Raw genomic sequence first — 20,563 nt, forward strand, 5'->3', positions numbered from 1 at the left:
GAAAATTAATAGCATTTCAAAGGAAATGGATGTGGAGTTTTGTAACAAATGGCTTCCTTAAAATGACACACTGTAATGAGATCTCACATTTAAGAATATAAAAATGACTGGTTTGGTTCAAAGCAAAAGTTCATCCAGACAACCATCCTGTCTCCAACACTGGCTGTGAGTAGATGGCTAAGTAATAATGACAAGAAAATCATATATGACACTGTCCCTTAATAGTCAGTCTATTTTTAACTAAATCAATTTCCCAAGCCTGTTACTGTCTGTTGAGTAACCCACAATGAGCCTCTGTTCTGAGAATTGGTCCAGGCTCTGCATCCACAGTGTCCTTTGTCAGGGACATCCCAGGGTGCAGGATTTCTTTTGCTTTCAGCCTCACCCACCATCAGCTTCACCTGCTGCCCCTTATTTTCTGTATTGGAAAAGGCAGGGAATAACAATCCCTCTCCACTCCTTTCCAGCCACTCCTTACCCTGGAGACCTTTAGTATAAATCTATTTAAATCAGGTTTTAAGGGTGAAGAGTCCTAGCCACACAGAATCCATGCCAGACCTCTGGCCCTACATTTTGTCCTGCTCTGAACCTTTTCTTGCTCTACTACTTCTTATTTGAGTCCCCTCTGTGAGATGAGGCATGAGACCAGCACACAGCACTCAGGCCTTGGCTCTGGACCAGACCACTGGATCATACAATGGCAAAATGTTTTATATCTAATTTCCTTCCTACCTGCTGACAACCAATTTGCTTTTCCTGCTGGGCAAAGAGTTGATATTCCCATGGTAGTACCTGTCTTAACCTAAATTTTATAGTCAAGTCAGGAGTGGTTTTCCTTTCACACAACACTTCACAATCACCTACTCTGAATTTCAGTCTCTATAAAATACTTCTGCAGTTCTGTATTTACAACACATAAATGCAAAGAAATTAATATTCATAAAAATAAAGTTTGCAGGATTTGTTTTAGACATGATTTGATAGGAAGTGCAGTGGTGCCTGCAGGAGAACAGGCATGGGAAGAGTAATCACACACTTCTCTTGCAGTACTGGTGGGGATCAGGCTGTTAAAAGTGAAATAACGCCAAATCTAGTTTGTTTTGTTGATAACAGGAGAGCATTAAACCAGATGCTGCTTTTTGATGCCACCATCCCTCCCACCCTACCCCTTTTGAGCAGGGTGTTGTGGCTTAGGGTTGCATCTTACAGCTTTAATTCAACAGAGGGGGTTGGGTTGGACAAATAAATGCAAAATTGAGAAGAAATAAGCTGTATAAGCCAGCAATCACCATTAATAGGACCACAGAATGGATGAAGCAAGTTGCCTCCAGCAAGCCATGGGTTTCCATCGTGCCAGCTCTGCCAGCAGGAGAGGTGGAGAACAGAAATGGGAGCCCTCCCTCCATTCCATTAGCTGTGACCTGCTGTGGAAATGAGTTCCCTCTCAAAGATTTTAACAGCAAAGATTCACAGCGATGCCCTGCTCTGGGAAAACCCTCCTGCACCACACTGATGGACCCAGAAATTCCCTGAGGGATCTCCACCAGGATTTCCTGCCCAGGATCTCTGGGGAAGAAGGTCAATGTGCAGCAAAGCAGGAGACAGACGTGGCAAGGCTCTGGACTGGTGGTGACAGGAGACATCAGCTGTGGGGATGGCACCAAGAGACCTTGGAGGGAAGCTGAACTCAGAGGAAAACAATCAAACAGTGCCTTGAACCCAACAGAAATCTGATTGTGAGAACTGGAAATTACATCATGAGATCAGTTCACCTATGTGAACAATTCAGACAAAAAAAAAAAAAAATCTATGTTGGAACCAAGCAGAAAATTTACCTTTTCTTAAGTCTATATTGAGTTAGAAGAACATCAGATTTTTTCTTTTTTTTTTTTTTTTCTTTTTTTTTTTTATTAGTCTGAATCTGTGGCATTCAGATTAAAGAGGCAGAAAACCAGCCTGTCCACTGTAAAGTGCAGCTGGGGCACTGGCAGAGTACATTGTCAACAGTCCCCAAAAGACACCGTCACAAATTGCTGACTTACTGATCAAGAGAGGAAGTTTCCCACAAGGAAAACCTCACAACACATCCAGATATCCTATCAGACTTTCATCTGAGGTACCAACAAGCCTGGAGATTATGGAGATTTTCCACCCTCTGGTCAGTTAAGCGGCTACACCAAGGAGAGGTTTGTGGTTTGCAGTCTGGATTTAAGGTAAGTGACGTGCACACTGAGAATACCCAGGGGAGTGGGCAGTGCTGGCCACCAAATTAGAAACTCGTGGTTACAGTGGAAAAACAGTGTGAAGTGTGAATACCTGCTGGGTGACTGCTGCACTTGACATTCTGCAAACCCCTTTGAGTGCTGCAGCTTTGCAAGGAAAGGGGGGCAGCAAGGGGCTCATAAACCACAGCTTCAACACCGGAAAAGCTGTGTGCTAGAGCCTCAGCATGGTATTTTTCCCTCTGTTTGAAAAACAATGCCTGTAATTTGCAACTAAATTTTGAAATTTTCATTAAAACTTTCCATTCCTCTTTAAGAAAATGGAATGGAAAATTTTAATGCAATCCTTCAAGGGTTAGGAGCAGGAAGAGTCAGAGGTGCAGTGGCAAAGACTGGTGTCACCCCTCAGATGCCATCACTGACCCCTCTCAGGGATCCAGCAGCTCATCCTCAGAAATGTGGCATCACTGCTTGGCAATGGGATGTCCTTCTGGAGCACTAGGCGACACCATGGGCAGCAGAACAATGTCATTTTTGAGTTCCTTTTGTGTTCACCGACCATGGCAACGTGACTCCCACGTCCCCAGAGGAACTCCAGCCACTCAACACTGTGACACATCCAGGCAATGTCTGCTCTGACTGGCACTGAGAAACTGAAGAACTTCTTACCCCATGAAAAAGTCCCTGACAGCTTTCCACAAAATGACAGAGAAATCAAAAATATCCAAAACTCAGCATGTTCTGCAGCTCTGGTGCCTCAGCTCCCTCTCGTTTCCCATTCCTTCTCTGTCAAATGGATATAAGAAAGCAGAAAAATGAATTCTAAATTCATCTCCTGCTAAGCCCTGATCAAAAACAGTTACTCTTCTCAGCCCTGCATGGTTTTGTCTCTTGTCTCCTTGCTCCTGTCTTCTACCAATTATTTGACATTAATTAAATAGAGATCTAGGCTGGCCCTAGTATATAAAGATAAACCTCAGTCATAAGCAACTTAGGTTGGAGTTCAACAGCAATCAGAGTCCTGTAACCTTAGCTGCAAGTAAAATAAAACTTATAGGTTTGGGAGAAAAAAGAAATTACTTCTACTTTCTGATCAACCTGTCTTGTCTCCCGATTTCTCTTATATGATGCTCTGCAGAAGTACATGGTTGTCTGAGTATTTTTTCTTCTTCCTCAGTCGTATCATAACAGTGACACTACAACAGAAATTACTAATAAAACAATGCTATTGTCCATTGATTTGGCTTAGGTCCTCAGTCAAACAATGACAGCCTATTCTAAAATACTGTATAGAGGACAAGAATCAGAACATAGAAAAACCAAGGAGATTCCTTCATTAATCTGAATCCCCACCTTCTCCCCCAGTTTTAGAGTTGGTCATCACTATTAAACTTACATTAACCAATCAAAATTATTTATACAAGTGTTGATTTTAAATCAGAGCCTTTTCCTAGAGATTCTGTTTGTGTTCTGGAGCTTTTCCAAATCAAATGGTTGTCACTGCAATTTTATTTTTTCTTCTTTGTTGCTATGCAAAATAGAAATAGCTTTGTACTACACAACACCTCATCACAGAAGTCAGTAAAAAGGCAATGTGTGACTGTCCTCCTGCAGGCATATCTTTAAAGGATATATTCATTAACAGGGGAAAAGGTGGCCTTGCCTGGAAATCAGCTCAACCTGTGAGCAAAGAGGTCTGAGACCAAGGACACCTCCACAGAGGAGAGGAATACCTGGGCACCAGATTGGTACCATGGACTGATTCATATAAAATTTACTATTTGTCAAAGAAAAGAAAGAAATTAGATATCCCTATTAAGAAAGGCAGTAGCCCTTCCTGGATGAGGCTTTAATTGCAGAGGTTCTCTCAGCACAGCCACCACCACATCTCCGAGGACGTGCACTGCGTGCTCCCTCTACAGCAGAGCGAGAGCCTAGAACTGATGAATTTTTCATCCCATCCTCATTGGCCATTCATTTCCATTTTACTTTTATGTGCTTTATTTAAGGTAGACAACACAAGTCTCTCAGAGTAACAAAAGCATGAATTTCACATATCTCAGCAGGCCTAACAGCTTTCTTCACTCACCAACATGCATTGAAGCCCACAGAAATAAATCCAGTTCCTAAAATGTTTTCAGCGATTCAGCTCTGAGCCCCAATAGAAATGACATCAAACCCAGCAGCACCTATTTTCTGACAGATCCAGGGAAAAGGGGCTTTCTTTGCAGAGGGGTGATGGAAGAAGAAAAAAAAAGCATATAGAAGAAAAAAATCAACAGGAAAGCCAGGAAGAAAGAAAGAAATCAGACACCAGCCAGCCCCTCAGAAGCTGGTGAAACTGTTGTAAATGTGTGTTTTTAAAGCTCAAGGAAGCATTGCCCATCCCCACATGCAAGTGGTCACCTGGAGGCAACAGCAAGGGCCATTGAGGCCCACAAGGGGATTTTTTTTTCACACCTGTAGTGAGAGAAAAGAGCCACGAGTTGCTAAAACAACCAAAAAGCAAAGCACACACTGGACATTGGGCACTCAGATGAAGTTTTTGCTTACAGACCACCTGCCCTGCATGAAGAGATTTGCAATTGCAAAGAAGAAATCAAGAAAGAAGAGTTGCAAAGAGAACAATCAAGCACCTGAAGAGCCCAGCTGTGTGCCAGCAGCACGTGTGCTTGGAGATAAAGGATCTGTATATCTATGCCATGAAACACCTGTGTCTCTCTTGCTGGGTACCCAAATGGTGTGGGCTCTGCCAGCCACATGAGACCCCTTGAGTGGGCTAAGGAGAAGGAGGCAGAATCCCTGCCAAGAAAAGCAAAGTGCAGCCTGCATCAAAAGCATGGGACTCACCCATAACTTGTGCAGAGCTGGAGCTGCTGTGGGTCCCCAGAGTGCTGGGGACAGCAGGCTGTTGTGGCTGATCCTACCTCAGCCAGGAGCAGCATCACTCTGGATCTCTAGAGAAAGCATCCAGGAAAAACACCATTTAGAACTGATAAGGATATATAAACTCTGGACAAGACATTAATTTCTCCAGGAATCTTTTTTCCTCATTACGCCACAGATGCCGAGCATCACCTCCTTACCCAAGAGGGTCCTGATGACATCACATCCTCCCCAGGGAGTGACAGAACCACCCAAGCCAAATGACAAAGATCTCCTCAGCTGTGCTGCACCAGCCCCAAGCACAGACAGCCCAGGAGAAGATGGACACGGCTCCTGCCCTGCTCCTGCTGCTCACTCTGGGATGCTGTGAGTACAGACACGGGGTTGTGCAGCCCCTTCACCGGGAGGGGCAAGGAAAAACCTTCCACTGAATCCAAGGCATTGGGTTCAATAACAAACGGGGTAAAAAGCAAACCAAAAACTGCTGACTTTGAAGTGGGCTCAGTAAGTTTGGAAGGAAGGTTGGCATCACCTCAGGCAGCAAAGGGCAGACAGAGGGGTGGCTGCGACACCACCTGCATAGGGAAGGGAGATTGATCCAATGAGTGCTTCTAGAGGGGAGGTAGAAGAGTGGGAAAAAGAGGCTTTGCAAGAAGTGCAAGGGGAGTCACTTCAGAGAAGCTGGGAAGGTGTAACATTCCTGAGAAGGTTCTGGAAGAGCAGCACCCATCTTTCAAGCCCAGGTGGCCGATTGCTGAGCACCCTCCATGCACCATCCCAGCAAGGACTCCAAGGAAACCTTCACATCATCCAGACAGTGAGGTCTTTCCCTTTCCCACTTGTACTTCCAGCCCATGGACAAGGAGGGAGGGAGGTTTCCTCAGAGAAGCCTTTCTTTCTCTCTTCCCAAGCGGTTCCAGCAAGGATTTCTCTCCTGCAGGCTGCCCTGGGATTTATGGCCAACCACTTCACGTAAGGGTCAGTTCTCCCAAGGACATCACTCAGCTGCAGGTGGGACAGAGGCTGGAGCTGGAGTGCCAGACTTACAAGAGCTATGGGGCATCCTGGATCCGCCAGGACAAGCATGGGACCCTTCACTTCATTGTCTTCATCAGCTCCCTGTCCCGGGCCAACTTTGGGGAGAATCAGGGAACAGCACATCGCTTTGAGGCAAGCAAACACAACACAGTCTATCGGCTGGCAGTGAAATCTTTCTCACCAGAGGATGAGGGGACCTATTTCTGCGTGATGAGTTTGAACCAAATCCTGCACTTCAGCCCTGGCCAGCGTGCCTTCCTGCCAGGTCAGCAACACCTTCACCCAGCCTCACTCAGCCCTGCCAAAATGCCCAGCACCTCCTGCCCGTGCCCTTTTGAACCAGCCATCCCTCCCACCAACCCCATTTCCCTGCTTGCCTGCCCAAGGCATCCTGTGAACAACCCCTGGTCCTCCTGCCAGAGCCTCCCTGCTTCCCACCTCTCCTCCTGCCACTGCTCCTGCCCAAAGCAAAATGGTTGGGCAGACCCAGCATCATCTCCCCATCCCCACTTCCCCACCCCACCCACGGCTCTGAAGGGAGAAGATTAAAGCAAAGTCCACCACCACCCCCTCCTCCCTCAGCACATGCAGGTCCCTAAAGTACCACCAAGCTCAGGGGCTCAGGCTTTGTGAGGATGGTGTCAGAAAGTGAGAAACAAGCAGGCTGCAGATCCCTCTTGGCTCTTGGGAGATCTTCTTTAGGGAGTCCCCCTCCAAAATGGGCTCTATGAGCTAAACTCGGGAGCACCTGTGCCCTGGCAGGGGTAAGAGAGCAGAAGGGCAGGAGAGATCTGTTTTATTGTGTTCCCTGCATGCTCAATTCATCCATTTCACTTGTAGTCACCACCACAGTGGCACCCACCACATGTGGACCCACCTCCAAGCGTGGCACCACTGAGGAGCCCAACCTCAAGACTCCAGATCCAGGTAACCTGAATGGAGGCAGGGAGAGAGGAAGGGCTGCACTCTGCCCCATTGATGCCAACGGGGATCCTGCAGGAATTTTGGGACTGGGAGGGAGAGAGAAGATCCACAGAGCTTCTTTATCACAGATGCGAGGATTAAATTCCAATATTTCATTTAACATAAGAAAGGCTAAATAAGACATAAAAAGCACAAGCATGCCTGGGCACACCAGGAATATGGGGAGGGGGGGTAGAGCCTTGGGAGCTCGGGCTTCTTTTAACCTCAGCAGGAAATATCAGAAGACTTTTGCTCCCATATCCTCCCTCGAGTCCCCAGGAAAATTCTGACACCAGAACTGTGTGTAACACCGGCCATGAGCACTTGGTGGACATTCCCTCTTCTCTCTTCCTGCAGAGGGAAGAATGCAGGAAGATCTGAATTTCCCCTGTCACATCTTCATCTGGGTGCCCTTGGCAGGTGCCTGCATCCTGCTCCTCATCGCCCTGGTGATCACCACCGTGCTGTGTCAACGTAAGGCTCTCCACAACCCTCTCTAGATCCATCTCTGGCCTGAGAGCACAGCCCTGCCCTCGGGGAGATGGATGTTCTGGCACTTTGGGGAGGCACCAATAATCAGAGCACAGCCAATGCAAGACAAGGACACTGTTAAAATCAGTGTCTGTATTTTAATCCTCATCGGTAGGATTAGGATGAGAAAGAATTATCAATTTAGAATCACACAGCAAAATTATTTATGTTGGAAAAAATTTTCAAGGAAGAAAAATATATAAGAGACAATACTTAGTCTATCAACTATCTTGGCTCATAAATGGGTGTGCAGAGGTTGAAGCCCCAGAGCCTGAAACATTCTGACCTAACAGAGTAAATATGCTCCAGAAAATCCTGAGAGTTCAGCAGCAGCTTGAGCTGGAACCAGATGAGAAACTTCATCACCTTATGATCAGGGAAAGCACTCAGCTGCAGTTAATTTCTGCAGCAGTTTCCAAGACCTTCAGGATGGATTTTTACCTTAATAAATTTTTTACCTGGGCATTTTATTTTGCTGAATCTACCCCAAAGTAACAACACAGAGACTAAAATGGGGAAGAGCAGGGTTGCCTTGGGTGCATGCCACGTGGCATCACTGCCACTCACCTGCTGCAGAAATCATTGCTGCTGAGGGATTTTCAGCAACGTGCCAAAGTCACTGGGGACAGCAAACAGAAATAATTTACCCTCAGTGTCCCCAGGCTGACCCTGCTGCTGCTACTCACCTTAAAGATTTATTAATGAAAATATATAAATGGATTACTGGGGTACCATGAGCTGCAGCACCACTCCCTGGCATGGATTTCCTCAAACCCAGGCTGGGTTTATCCATTATTAAAGATATCAGCTGCAGGGGAGCACCAGCCCCAGGTCAGTGGAGTGTTTCTTTCTTGAGCTGTCACTTGGCACCTTTGAACTAAAACATTTTCTCTCTTTTCCTAGAAACCAGAAGACGAAGATGCAGGTGTAAGAGGTGAGTGACAGGCACTGGCGTTCTTCTCTTCAACTTGGCAACATCTCACCCACAAGAGATAAAGGGGGCAGGTGCCAAAAAGCAACCTAGAATTTCTTCATCTGATAGAAGATGACTGGGAGGAGCCTGAGCAATGACTTACGGGCAAAAACTAACAGAGGGTTCTCCTGTTCTCTGTTTTATGGTTTTGTTTGGGGGTTTTTGTCTGTTTGGGCTTTTTGTTTGGTTTTTCAACTATTAAGTCATTCAAATCACTCAGCTCTGACCCAGCAGCAGATACAAAACAGAAAGACAAGAGGTGTTTGTGACAGCCCAAAAACTTTGTGCATCACCCAGTGCTCATAACTAACCACATTTCTGTGCTTCCAATGCACCATTCCCAACTTGAGCCTGGGGGAGACCATATTTCATCCCTTCCCCTCCCCAAATCATTCATTAATTTCATTACTGCATATTCAGATGTCCCCATGGTTTACATATAAGTTCCTGCACCCCAATTCCCCTCTGTTGTTTTGGGGCCAACAGCACCAGGCTTCCTGCCTCTGTTTCCCCAACAGGCAGGAAGGAACAGCAGCAGGAGGCTGCTGCAGCCTCACAGGACTCTCCCCAGAATCACCAGTGCAGACAGGAATAGATTGAGGGGTAGCCCAGTTTCTAGGGCACACAGGAACCTTTTCTTGATGCTTTCCCTCCTGCCTCCCCAACCCACCCCTCACCCTGGGTCACCAGGAAAACACGATCAGAATGAGAATTGCAGTTTCCTGGTTTGGAAGAGGAAATGCTTTTTGCCCACACACATTCTGCTTCTGAAAATTGACCTCCCTGTAGCTGGTTAAGTCACTTCTCCTGCTCTGAAGGAAACCACTTCTGCACTCCTGCAAGCCTTGTGCACCCTGGGGCTTGTGGCAAGAGGGACACCAAGAAGCCCCCACTACTGCAACCAGGGCTGGGCTAGTGCTTGGAACAGCTGGGTTGCCAAGAAACTTTGGAACAGCATGTTCACACCTCTGGAGCCTCATTCTTTGCCAATCAAAGCATCTTTTAAATCAGATAAATTCCTCTTCCTTGTTATACATCCATGGGTTTTTTAGTACAAGAGGTAATTGCCTTTTAGTTCTCCAAATTAATACAGTCCCTCCCCAACATTAGTAGGCAATGGATCCCTACAAATTTATTTTTCCTTTCAAGGCAGGTTGCATTTTTTGAACTGTCTGTAAAAGGGAACAGACTGTCATTTTCACAGGGGATATTTATCATACCCAGCACTTTCCTGGTCCTTGTCTGCCTTTCCAGGGGAGAAATGATAAGGAAGAGCTCTTCATGCAGCCTTGTTTAGGAGAATGTTTGCATTTTTCACTTATCTCAACCCCTGTTGCCAGCTCTGTGCAAGGATGTTCTGTCTCTGTGGGGAGAAAAATGCCCTGCAGAGCTCTCCCACTTTGCCCTGATGCAGTGGCTGTAATACAGGGGCCTCAGAAAATCACATCAAGGGTGGCTCTCCTTCAGCAGCCTTAAACTTGACAGAGCTCTGATTTTAGCTATTGTACCATATTTCACTTTTGATTTAGAGAGGAAATTCCTGCTGCTCTGAGAAGCTCCTGCTTAGTGAAAGGAAGCTCTTTGGAAGTTAACAGTGCAATTCACCCCCTTACAAAGCACCCCAGCATCTGGCCTGCCATCCTTGCTGGCAGCAGCAGCAGGATTCGTTTTCCACCACCAATTAATCTTTCCTGAAAAGGGGTGCCAAATCCCCAACTCATTAGATCAGCATAAAACATTCTGTTGATGGAGAGTAGTCATTTGTATCATTTTGGGTGCACACTGGCTGTCTGGAAATCCTCCTTTCAAACTTCTCTGCAGGCTACATATTCCAGCAAGAAAAAGTCTCTCTGAAATTATAACACCCTTCTAATTAAAAAAAAAAAAAAAAAAAAAAAACAAAAAAAACACCACAACCCACAAACCCTTAGCTTTTCCTTCTCCATTCTTTTCTGAATGTAGAGAAAGGCTTAATGAGAAGGCAGGAGTGTGCAGAAGTCAGAGGTAAATTTTAAAGCCCACTTTATATTTTAATTAATGTAAGAATTGACCATCAGTATATCTTGAGAATATCCTTCTGTTATCTGTCACTGCTTGAAATGGAGGCAGACCTTTCACTTGCACAAAGAGGATTTAGGAACATTTTGCAGCCTCCTCTTGGAGGTCTCTGGCTGCAGCCCAAGGCTGAAGGAGCTTTAATTCCCTTCTTGCTCCTCTCCCATCTGAGTAAACCAAACCCTCTTCTCTCTCCAGACCCGCAAACAGGAATCCCCCCACGAAACCCAGGACACCAAACTAACACAGAGCAGCATCTGCTCCTCCTGGCTGCTGGATCTTCTCTGGGAGCTGCCAGCACAGAATCCATCTCCTGTGTTATCCTCGAGGCCACTGCAGCTCAGCCACCCTGCCCTGGCAGGCTGGGGAGCCGGGAGGGAGCACAGCCACAGGACGAGGAGCTGCAGGTGAAGCACAGCTCCTTCCCCAGCCTGAGCTCCTCCAGGCAATGCCAAAGGCCACCTCTGCTCCAGGGACAAGAGCCAGGCCAGTCCTGATGCTGACACAGCTCAGTGAGAAGCTGGTGAGAAATAAGAACACGAGCTGGACCTTTGCTCAAGGCTGTGTGCAATTTCCTCCCAAACTGCAGCCAGAGGTGGAGTTTGCTACACAAAGCCTTAAAATAATCATCCTCACTCAACACATCTTCTTGTTGTGGTGCCTCTCTCCTAGGGCTTTTATTGTTTCATGTAATGGAATACAAGACTGCATTGAGAAGCTAAATTAATGGATTAATTGCCTTGCTTTTGAGGTTTTTACAGTCCTGGGGGCTGAGGTTCACTGCTCCCCTTACACTGTCCTTGTTCTGCTGCTACCCCTGATCCACCCATTTCTGCAGGAGTTTGGCCTGAGTAAGGAAAGTGGGATTTGCTTTCTTTCTGAGGGAATTGCCTGAGTGATTTTTTAAAAAATTGGTTTGGTTAAGCAGGATGTTTAACATGCTGATATTTTGGGGACATGCTATGGACTACTGTAAGTTCTGTTTTTTCAGATCTGTACTTCATGTAAATATTTCCTTCGTATACTTGCAATTTAAGAACTGAGATGTAAAATAAAATTATTCTAGTCAGATTCATGACCATTATTTCTTTCTTCGGTTCCTAGTCTTAGAAACGCTAAAATCCTAAGGGAAGATAATAAACAAGGGGTTGAAAAAGTCTTGGCTAAGGCAAAAGCCAGTGATTAATACACTATTCTGAGTGTTAGGGTGCAGACTTCAGCTTCCAGTTTACCACAGCCTAAAATCAACTAAAGGTAACTTCACAGGGATTTGCTGAAGGGCCCAGTAACATTCCCACATCCCAGAAAACTGCCAAGAAGGTGTCTGAGATAAAGAGTCTGTGGGTACTCTGGAATTCCTATCACGGGACTGATAAAAACCTGGCCAAAAAAAGAGTGGAAGAAACACTTTGATAGTCTCCTCCTCTGTAAACAAGATGGGAAGGAGAGAAAATAAAATAAAAACAAAGTTCTTCCAAACATACTTGTTTGTAAAAATTAAAATTAAAGAAAATACAAAAAAAATCAGGAGTAGATAAGTGTATCTAAACAACAGCAGGCAAATACTGGATGGCAACTCCACAGAACTACACACACTATGAAGATAAAAAAAAAACAGAAAAGCCCCAACACTGAGGCTATAACATCAATTTAATTATTGAATTAGTGTGAGATAAAAATTTTCACTGAAAAAGCTGTAACTCAAAGTGTTTCTGCCAAAAAGCTACAGGTCTTTCCTCATATTCTCCTATCCACTTTTTCACGTTACACATCACACCACGTTCCTGTAGCCCAGGCAGAAGGGCAGTGTGCTCCTGCTCTGCTACTGACCCCCACACCCAAATCCTCTTCCAACAGATGAAGAACTAGAAGCAGGATCTGCTTGCTCTGGGAGTTTTTATTTGTTTCAGAGGGGTTGTTTGTTATTTCAGAACACACCTGATCACTTTTAAGCCCAGTGCCAAACCCGGGAGGCTCTGGGATGGCTCCTGCCTCCAACCCACACTCTGCAGGGCACAGCCCACACAGCACCAGTGACCCTCACACATCTCAGCAGCCCAGCAGCAGCTTTCCCCACTCACCAACACACCTTGATGCCCAGTGATACAAACACAGCTCCTAAACCACCTTCCATAACTCAGCTGTTGGTAGCAGCACAAAGAGCAGCACCGGTATTCTGTCAGACCAAGGAATAAATAACCCTTGGCAAAGGGTTAGTAAAAAAAAATAAATTAAACAAAACACCTTATAGAGAAAGATAATCAACAGGAAAGCCTGTGTGTGCGAAGTTCCAGGAAATATCCTGGAACCACTGCCCTGTGCCAGTGGTCCCCAGAGGCAGCAGCAAGACACTGGAGCACTCAGCAGTGTTTGGGGCAGGACAGAAGGAACCCGTGGTGAGACAAAAGAACCACAAGCAGATACAACAAAGAATAAGCAAATCACAAATTCTGGACTAGAAACTAATTTCTTCAGAAATTCTTTTTTTCCTCAACGTTTTGCCACAGATGCCCAGCATTGTCACTTTACCCAAGAGGGTCCTGATGCCATCACATCCCCCCAGAGAGCAGCACAGCCTCCCAAGCCAAGTGACAAAGATCATCTCAGCTGTGCTGCACTGTCCCCAAGGTCAGACACTCCAGGAGAAGATGGCTGGCTCATCTCATGCTCTGAGTAGCAGCTCCAACAGCAACTGCATCAAACTCAGCAGCACCTGGCTTCTGACAAACGAGGAAGAAATGGAGCTTCTTTGCAAAGGTGCAATTAAAAAAAACCCTCATACAGAAAAGCAGTCGACAGGAAAGTCCAGAAGAAAGAAATCCATCAAACACCAGTCCAGCCCCTTGCACTCTGGTGGAATGATTCTTTCTCTGCATGCATCCCCATGTGTAAGTGGTCACCTGGAGGCAGCAGCAAGGGCCCTCTCTGGTAAACCATAAAAGGATTTTTTTGAAGAGCAGAAGACCCTGTGGTTAAAGAAGAGAACCACAAGTTTTAAAAACAAAGAAAAGACAAAACACTCACTTGTGCAAGGGGCAGTCTTAACAGGTTCCAGTTCCCAGACCAACTACCTTTCATGAAAAAGCTTTTGATGAGCAAGAGCAAAGATGAACTGAACAAAGAAGTTCAATGAGAGCAATAGAGAAGTACCCATCTGTGTGCCAGAAATCTGTGCTTGGAGGTAACAATTCACGTGGATCTACACCAGGAACACCTGTGTCACTGTGGGCTCTGCCATGCACACTCCATCCATGTGCTCAAGAGAAGGAGGCAGAAGTCCTACCAAGAAAAGCGTTCTAGGGTCTGCACACCAAAGGATGGGACTGCTCTTTATCTTCTGCAGAGAAGTTGTGGGGAGGGAACAGCAGGCTGTGGTGGCTGATCCTACCTCAGCCAGGAGCAGCATCACTTTGGATCTCTAGAGAAGGCATCCAGAAAAAATCCTTGAGGCACTTCTAAGAAATGATGAGGTTAAAGGGACCCAGATTCTGGACTTGAACAGAATGCATCTTGATGTTGGGGTCCTGATGACATCACATCCTCCCCAGGGAGTGACAGAACCACCCAAGCCAAATGACAAAGATCTCCTCAGCTGTGCTGCACCAGCCCCAAGCACAGACAGCCCAGGAGAAGATGGACACGGCTCCTGCCCTGCTCCTGCTGCTCACTCTGGGATGCTGTGAGTACGGACACGGGGTTGTGCAGCCCCTTCACAGGGAGGGGCAAGGAAAAACCTTCCACTGAATCCAAGGCATAGGACTAACTAGTTAAAGGGAAGGCAAATATCAAACCAAAACTGCTGACTTTGAGGTGGGATCAGTAATTATGGGAGGAGAGGCAGGATCACCTCAGGCAGCAAAGGACAGCCGGAGGGGTGGCGGCACAGGGAAGGGAGATTGAACTGATGAGTGCTTCTAGAGGGGAGGGAGAAGAGTGGAAAAAAAGAGATTTAAAAGTTAGTGTTCATAGGGAGCTTATACAGCTTATTACTTCAGAGAAGCTGGGAAGATGTAATGTCCCTGAGAAGGTTCTGGAAGAGCAGCACCCATCTTTCAAGCCCAGGTGGCCGATTGCTGAGCACCCTCCATGCACCATCCCAGCAAGGACTCCAAGAAAACCTTCACATCAGCCAGACAGTGAGGTCTTTCCCTTTCCCACTTGTACTTCCAGCCCATGGACAAGGAGGGAGGGAGGTTTCCTCAGAGAAGCCTTTCTTTGTCTCTTCCCAAGCAGTTCCAGCAAGGATTTCTCTCCTGCAGGCTGCCCTGGGATTTATGGCCAACCACTTCACATAAGGGTCAGTTCTCCCAAGGACATCACTCGGCTGCAGGTGGGACAGAGGCTGGAGCTGGAGTGCCAGACTTACAAGAGCTATGGGGCATCCTGGATCCGCCAGGACAAGCATGGGACCCTTCACTTCATTGTCTTCATCAGCTCCCTGTCCCGGGCCAACTTTGGGGAGAATCAGGGAGCAGAACATCGCTTTGAGGCAAGCAAACACAACACAGTCTATCGGCTGGCAGTGAAATCTTTCTCACCAGAGGATGAGGGGACCTATTTCTGCGTGATGAGTTTGAACCAAATCCTGCACTTCAGCCCTGGCCAGCGTGCCTTCCTGCCAGGTCAGCAACACCTTCACCCAGCCTCACTCAGCCCTGCCAAAATGCCCAGCACCTCCTGCCCGTGCCCTTTTGAACCAGCCATCCCTCCCACCAACCCCATTTCCCTGCTTGCCTGCCCAAGGCATCCTGTGAACAACCCCTGGTCCTCCTGCCAGAGCCTCCCTGCTTCCCACCTCTCCTGCCACTGCTCCTGCCCAAAGCAAAATGGTTGGGCAGACCCAGCATCATCTCCCCATCCCCACTTCCCCACCCCACCCACGGCTCTGAAGGGAGAAGATTAAAGCAAAGTCCACCACCACCCCCTCCTCCCTCAGCACATGCAGGTCCCTAAAGTACCACCAAGCTTGGGGGCTCAGGCTTTGTGAGGATGGTGTCAGAAAGTGAGAAACAAGCAGGCTGCAGATCCCTCTTGGCTCTTGGGAGATCTTCTTTAGGGAGTCCCCCTCCAAAATGGGCTCTATGAGCTAAACTCGGGAGCACCTGTGCCCTGGCAGGGGTAAGAGAGCAGAAGGGCAGGAGAGATCTGTTTTATTGTGTTCCCTGCATGCTCAATTCTTCCATTTCACTTGTAGTCACCTCCACAGTGGCACCCACCACATGTGGACCCACCTCCAAGCGTGGCACCACTGAGGAGCCCAACCTCAAGACTCCAGATCCAGGTAACCTGAATGGAGGCAGGGAGAGGGGAAGGGCTGCACTCTGCCCCATTGATGCCAACGGGGATCCTGCAGGCATTTTGGAGTGGTCAGAGAGTGAAAATCCATACAGCTTTATCAGAGTTGGAAGGATTAACTTCCATCATTTCACCCCCATAGGAAAGGCTAAGGATGTAAAAAGCATCAGCATATCCCATGCCAGGGATGGGGAGGGAAGGTGGAGCCTTGGGGCCCAGGCCTGCTTTTAGACTCTTCAAAGGACACAGGAAAACCTTTGGCCATGTGTCCCCCCTCCAGTTCCCAGGAAAATGCTGACAGCAGTAGAACAGCACTGCAGGTCCAGGGGAAGCTCTCTGCCTCAGGCACACCAGGCAAGCCCCTGGGCAGCTCCCCTGGCTCCACCAGAACTGGCTGTAACACCAGCTGTGAGCACCTGGTGGACCTTCCCTCTTCTCTACTCCTGCAGCCTGCAGAATGCAGAAAGACCTGAATTCCTTCTGTCTCATCTTCCTCTGGCTCCCCTTGGCAGGCCTCAGTCTCCTGCTCCTCCAGCTCCTGGCCACCATCATCGTGCTGCGGCAACTTAAGCTCATCTCTAGCTCCTCTAGATGCACCTCGGCCTGAAACCACAGCCCTGTCCCTCAGAGTGTTCCTGCTGCTTTGGGAGGTGTGGGATAACCAGGAGACTGCAAGAGAAGGATCCTGATTATAGGCACTGCCTGGACATCTTCCAATAATCATCTTCACTCCTCTTGAGTGACCTTCCCCTCCCACTCCAGCTCTTTCTAATGATTTTGTACGAAGGAGGTGCAATGATCTGACTAAGGCCATGTGTTTTGCATGGGAAACATTGCCTTGAAAATGTATTTTCCCAATTCAATGTCGTTGAATGTGACATGTGACACACACCAAAATTAAACGTATGAACATTGAACAGAAAGCTGTTCAGAAAACTGAGCAAAAACATTCTTGTGTATTGCAATCCCTGTAAGCTTTGTTATTCTTCCAAATTAAATTACTACCTCCTGACCCAGAGACTGATTATTTATTGCTTGTTTTACTGCTTGGGAGCCTACAGAGGACAATTCTGTGGGGAGAAACAGGACATGGGTATTTAAATTCAAAAAAGTATTTCAATAAGATGAACACATGTACAACAAAGTCCTTTCTACTGCGTGGAATGCTAAGGTAGGATAAACAAAGAAAAATAAAACCCCAAGCAATAAAAAATATGTATTTGGGCATTAATACTTGACATTACTAATAGTGATGCTCCACTGTCCAGTGTTGCACTAAGACACCAGTCCTGAAGCAATACTGACCCAGGCAAGATTGATGCAGTGAAGAACTGGGAGTAGGGAATCTTTGGGTTTGGGTTTTTTTGTCATTTTGTCAGGTTTGCTTGTTGGTCTTTTTCTGCAGTCTTTCATTTGCACAGGAAATCAACCTCTAAGAAAGAATTACAACACTGACAGTGGTTATTACCCCCCTGAACAGCTCCAAATCCACTGCACAGTGGAATCTTCCCATTTTTGACCTCTAGCAGCACTGTAACAGATATCATGAGTTAGCACAAGCCTATAAGGGAAGGGAGATGGAAAAGCAAATCCAGCTGTGCATTTTCAGTGAGATCCTGCACGTTTGTGGACTGCTTTCCATCCCAAGATACCTGAGGGGTAAAACTTGTCTTGTCTCTTCTTACACAAGGTTTTCTATCACCAAGCTCCTTAAATCTTAGAATGTTCTACAAACACACCCAATACACTGCACTGAACTGCTCTGGTTCCACCTTGGCTGCAAAAGCAGCACAATCCTCTCTGCAGCAGGCCAGAAGGCTGAGAGGAGCAGAACAGCTTGGGGTGAGCACCAAAACAAACCCTTTTGTAGTCACTGCCCCAGTTTCTCACTGAATACCCCAAAAATGACCAACTTCACCACAGAAGCCTCCAGCACAAGCAGTGACCCAGCACAGCTCTCCAAAGCAACACTGACTTTCCTTTGCTCTTCCTTCCACACGGTCCTTTGATCAGCTTGTGTTCCAGCTCAGCTCAGCTGCACCCAGCATCTAAACCTGAAACCTTGCATTTGCATTGAAATGTTAAGAAGCAATTGCAGGTATCAGTGCAGTAGTGAGAAGGGAAAGAGTATGCATACACCTCTGGGAAATAATGCAAGTTCAGGGCAAACTGGCTGGGTTTGTGGCTGAGTGGCAACGTCTGGGCAAGGAGCCTGGACTGCTGCTTGCACCAACAAAAAGAGGAGGACTGGCTGAGCTGGAGTGCAGAGAAGCAGCTCAAGGGTGCTTGTTTGTGCATGCAGGAAGCTGTTGCTGGACAGGCCCTGCAGATCTGCCAGCCTTTGGTTACAGCACATGGAAGGGATTCCAGCTCCACAGTGAGCTGACTGAGCAGGGTGCAGAGGCTGGAAGCTGTCACAGGGCAAACTGGAAGCTGGCATGGAGAATGACACTCAAAGAGGAGCACAAGGAATGCATTTGTTCAGAGGCTGATGGTTACCTAATTGCATGCTTGCTCCAAACTAAAAAGGGAGTAGCTCATAACTCAGGATCTGATGGGCTAAAGACAACTAACCCAGGAGTTAACACTTAATGGTGTGGAGAACAAGAGCTGCTGCACATTTTAAGCATAACATTAACTAATAAAGGAAAAAAAGAGTACAAAATAGTAGCTGAAAAAGCCTGTGAAGATGAGGAAGGCATCAGTTGCCCCCAAAACACAGAGCATCCAGAATCTGTTGACAGATCCCTGCTTTTATACCTTACAGAACTTCACTTATTCAGAGAACTTCTCTGAGTGAGAAAGGATTTTGATAAATAAACTCCAGATACATAATACAGCCAAGACTACCCCATCAGAGCCAGTAAGTGGACTGGTCAGTTAAAGTCACTCTGTCTGTCCAAGCCTGTATTTGATGATGACCTGTCACAGGGAAGTAACCTAAGCTCCTCCCAGAATCCTCAGACTAATTCTGTGGTGCATTTTGTGCAAGTGCTTGAAAGTCATTCCCAAAACTATGCCCTTGCTGCTACTTCTGCAGCATTCAATACAGAAAAGCAAATTAAAGCCAGGGAAAAAGTACAGAAATCTCTGAAAGAACAGTAAATAGGCAGTGAAACACAACCTTCCTATGAGTGGGTTTCTCCCTTCTGATTCATCTGACAACAAAACATGCAGGGTCAGCACAACCTATCCATCACCAGATTCCCATCCTGAGCTGTGTTGAATAAAGTGAATACGTGTAAATTTTTGTCATGGGAGATCAACCACATCTGCTTGTGTTTCACATTCCTGGAAACCTCCCACGTAACTTAGAAACCTTGGAAAATACTGGATTTGTTCTCAGTTCTGAGGGGAAAGAATTGTCAGTCAAAACAGCTACCTTCATAAATTTATTTCCTCTCCCCACAGGCAAATATCTCATGGATGATTCTCAAAACTTGCACTGCAAAATTATTTGCACCTTCCCCATCCCTTTTCTCTAGACAAAGGAAAAGTTCTAGCCATAACCTGACAGTAAGAAGAAAGAAACCAAGAGCAGTGTCACCAGGTCTGAAAATAAACACCAGGCAGAGGAAATGCAGGAGAGAAAAGGGGATCTCCTTTCAAAGGCCAAACTCAGGGAAGGTTTGCTCACTGCAGCCCAGGTCACAGCACCCACCAGTCTTTTGTTCCAGTCTGCATTGCTGTTTTAAAACACCCTTTAGAAAGTGAAAAGTTCTGAAGTAGGAACTAGACAACACTTCCAGGCTTTTGCATTTGAAAACACAGATAAAGCTGTCCTGTAAGAATTAGTACAAGTTAGTGTGATCTGAAACCCCAGTTCCTACACGCAGACCCAGCAGGAATCTGTAAGAGCTTACAGGAGGCTGTGAACAGCTCCAGTCCTGTATTTCTCTACAGGACTGCTAACTTAAAGCAAACTTGAAGTCACTAAGATTAAGTCACTCTCATCTCACGTATGCACATTTTTGTAAACCACTCTTTTACCTATTAAGACTTCAATTAAATTCAGAGTAGTGATGTAACACTACATTACAGCTTTACTCACTACAAATCATTGCTGCCAGACTATTTTTTTAAAAAATTCATTTCAAAAGCTTCTTTTCCTACACTTCAATCTCCTATTCACAAAGGAAAGGAGCAAGAGTTGAGATGGATTAAGGACCATGTAAACCTTCCCTGCCCAAGAGACACATCAACCTCTGAAGTGATAAGCACAGGAAAAAAAAAAAAAAAGACTTGCAGTGTGCAAACAAACCTTGCAATGAAATCTAACCCAAACTTACTGCCTTTACCTTGGCAAGTTGGCTCTGAGTGATAAGTAACTTCAACCTTGAATTTTAGCAGCAGCCATCCTGTAAAGTGTCAAGAAGAAAGATTCAAAGCAACAGGATGGAGACAGGCCTAAGCTAACAGAGATCAGAAGCTGTGACTCATTACTGGGAACACACAGCATCCACTTCAGCTTCCCCACAGGAGGAGACTGAAATCAATGTTTCCATAGAGGAACACTGCTTTTAGGAGGGAAGTTTGTTAGTCCATCCATGCCTAGTTGCAATGTACAGTGCTGAGGTCACAGCAGTAAAAGATTTAATTA

The 20,563-nt window shown here is 46.3% G+C and overlaps 2 protein-coding genes across 7 annotated transcripts; both read left to right on the forward strand.

Moving 5' to 3' along the window:
* Nucleotides 1-641: 641 nt before the first annotated feature.
* On the forward strand, nt 642-12,971 carry CD8A (CD8 subunit alpha). Of its 2 annotated transcripts, XM_085577520.1 has the most exons (6): nt 678-5,474; nt 6,049-6,411; nt 6,987-7,073; nt 7,467-7,583; nt 8,544-8,574; nt 10,867-12,971. In XM_085577520.1, exons 1-6 carry the CDS (start codon nt 5,369-5,371, stop codon nt 10,910-10,912), a joined length of 750 nt encoding a protein of 249 aa, XP_085433646.1. In that variant the 5' UTR covers nt 678-5,368; the 3' UTR covers nt 10,913-12,971. The 2 variants fall into 2 exon arrangements, with proteins under 2 accessions (XP_085433645.1, XP_085433646.1); XM_085577519.1 differs by lacking the exons at nt 6,987-7,073; nt 7,467-7,583; nt 8,544-8,574; nt 10,867-12,971 and having other exon boundaries at nt 642-5,474; nt 6,049-6,961.
* Nucleotides 12,972-12,986: 15 nt separating this feature from the next.
* Nucleotides 12,987-16,979, forward strand: LOC116184800 (T-cell surface glycoprotein CD8 alpha chain-like). 5 transcript variants are annotated; one of them, XM_077782555.2, is made up of 4 exons: nt 12,987-14,347; nt 14,928-15,290; nt 15,863-15,949; nt 16,413-16,979. In XM_077782555.2, the coding sequence occupies exons 1-4, from the start codon at nt 14,242-14,244 to the stop codon at nt 16,568-16,570; spliced, it is 714 nt and encodes a 237-aa protein (XP_077638681.2). In that variant the 5' UTR covers nt 12,987-14,241; the 3' UTR covers nt 16,571-16,979. The 5 variants fall into 5 exon arrangements, with proteins under 5 accessions (XP_077638681.2, XP_085433642.1, XP_085433643.1 ...); XM_085577516.1 differs by having other exon boundaries at nt 12,987-15,290; XM_085577517.1 differs by having other exon boundaries at nt 12,987-15,290; nt 16,476-16,979.
* The last annotated feature ends 3,584 nt before the right edge of the window (nt 16,980-20,563 follow it).

Source organism: Lonchura striata, chromosome 4, assembly GCF_050655825.1.
Source record: "Lonchura striata isolate lonStrDom1 chromosome 4, ASM5065582v1, whole genome shotgun sequence".
Lineage (NCBI taxonomy): Eukaryota > Metazoa > Chordata > Aves > Passeriformes > Estrildidae > Lonchura > Lonchura striata.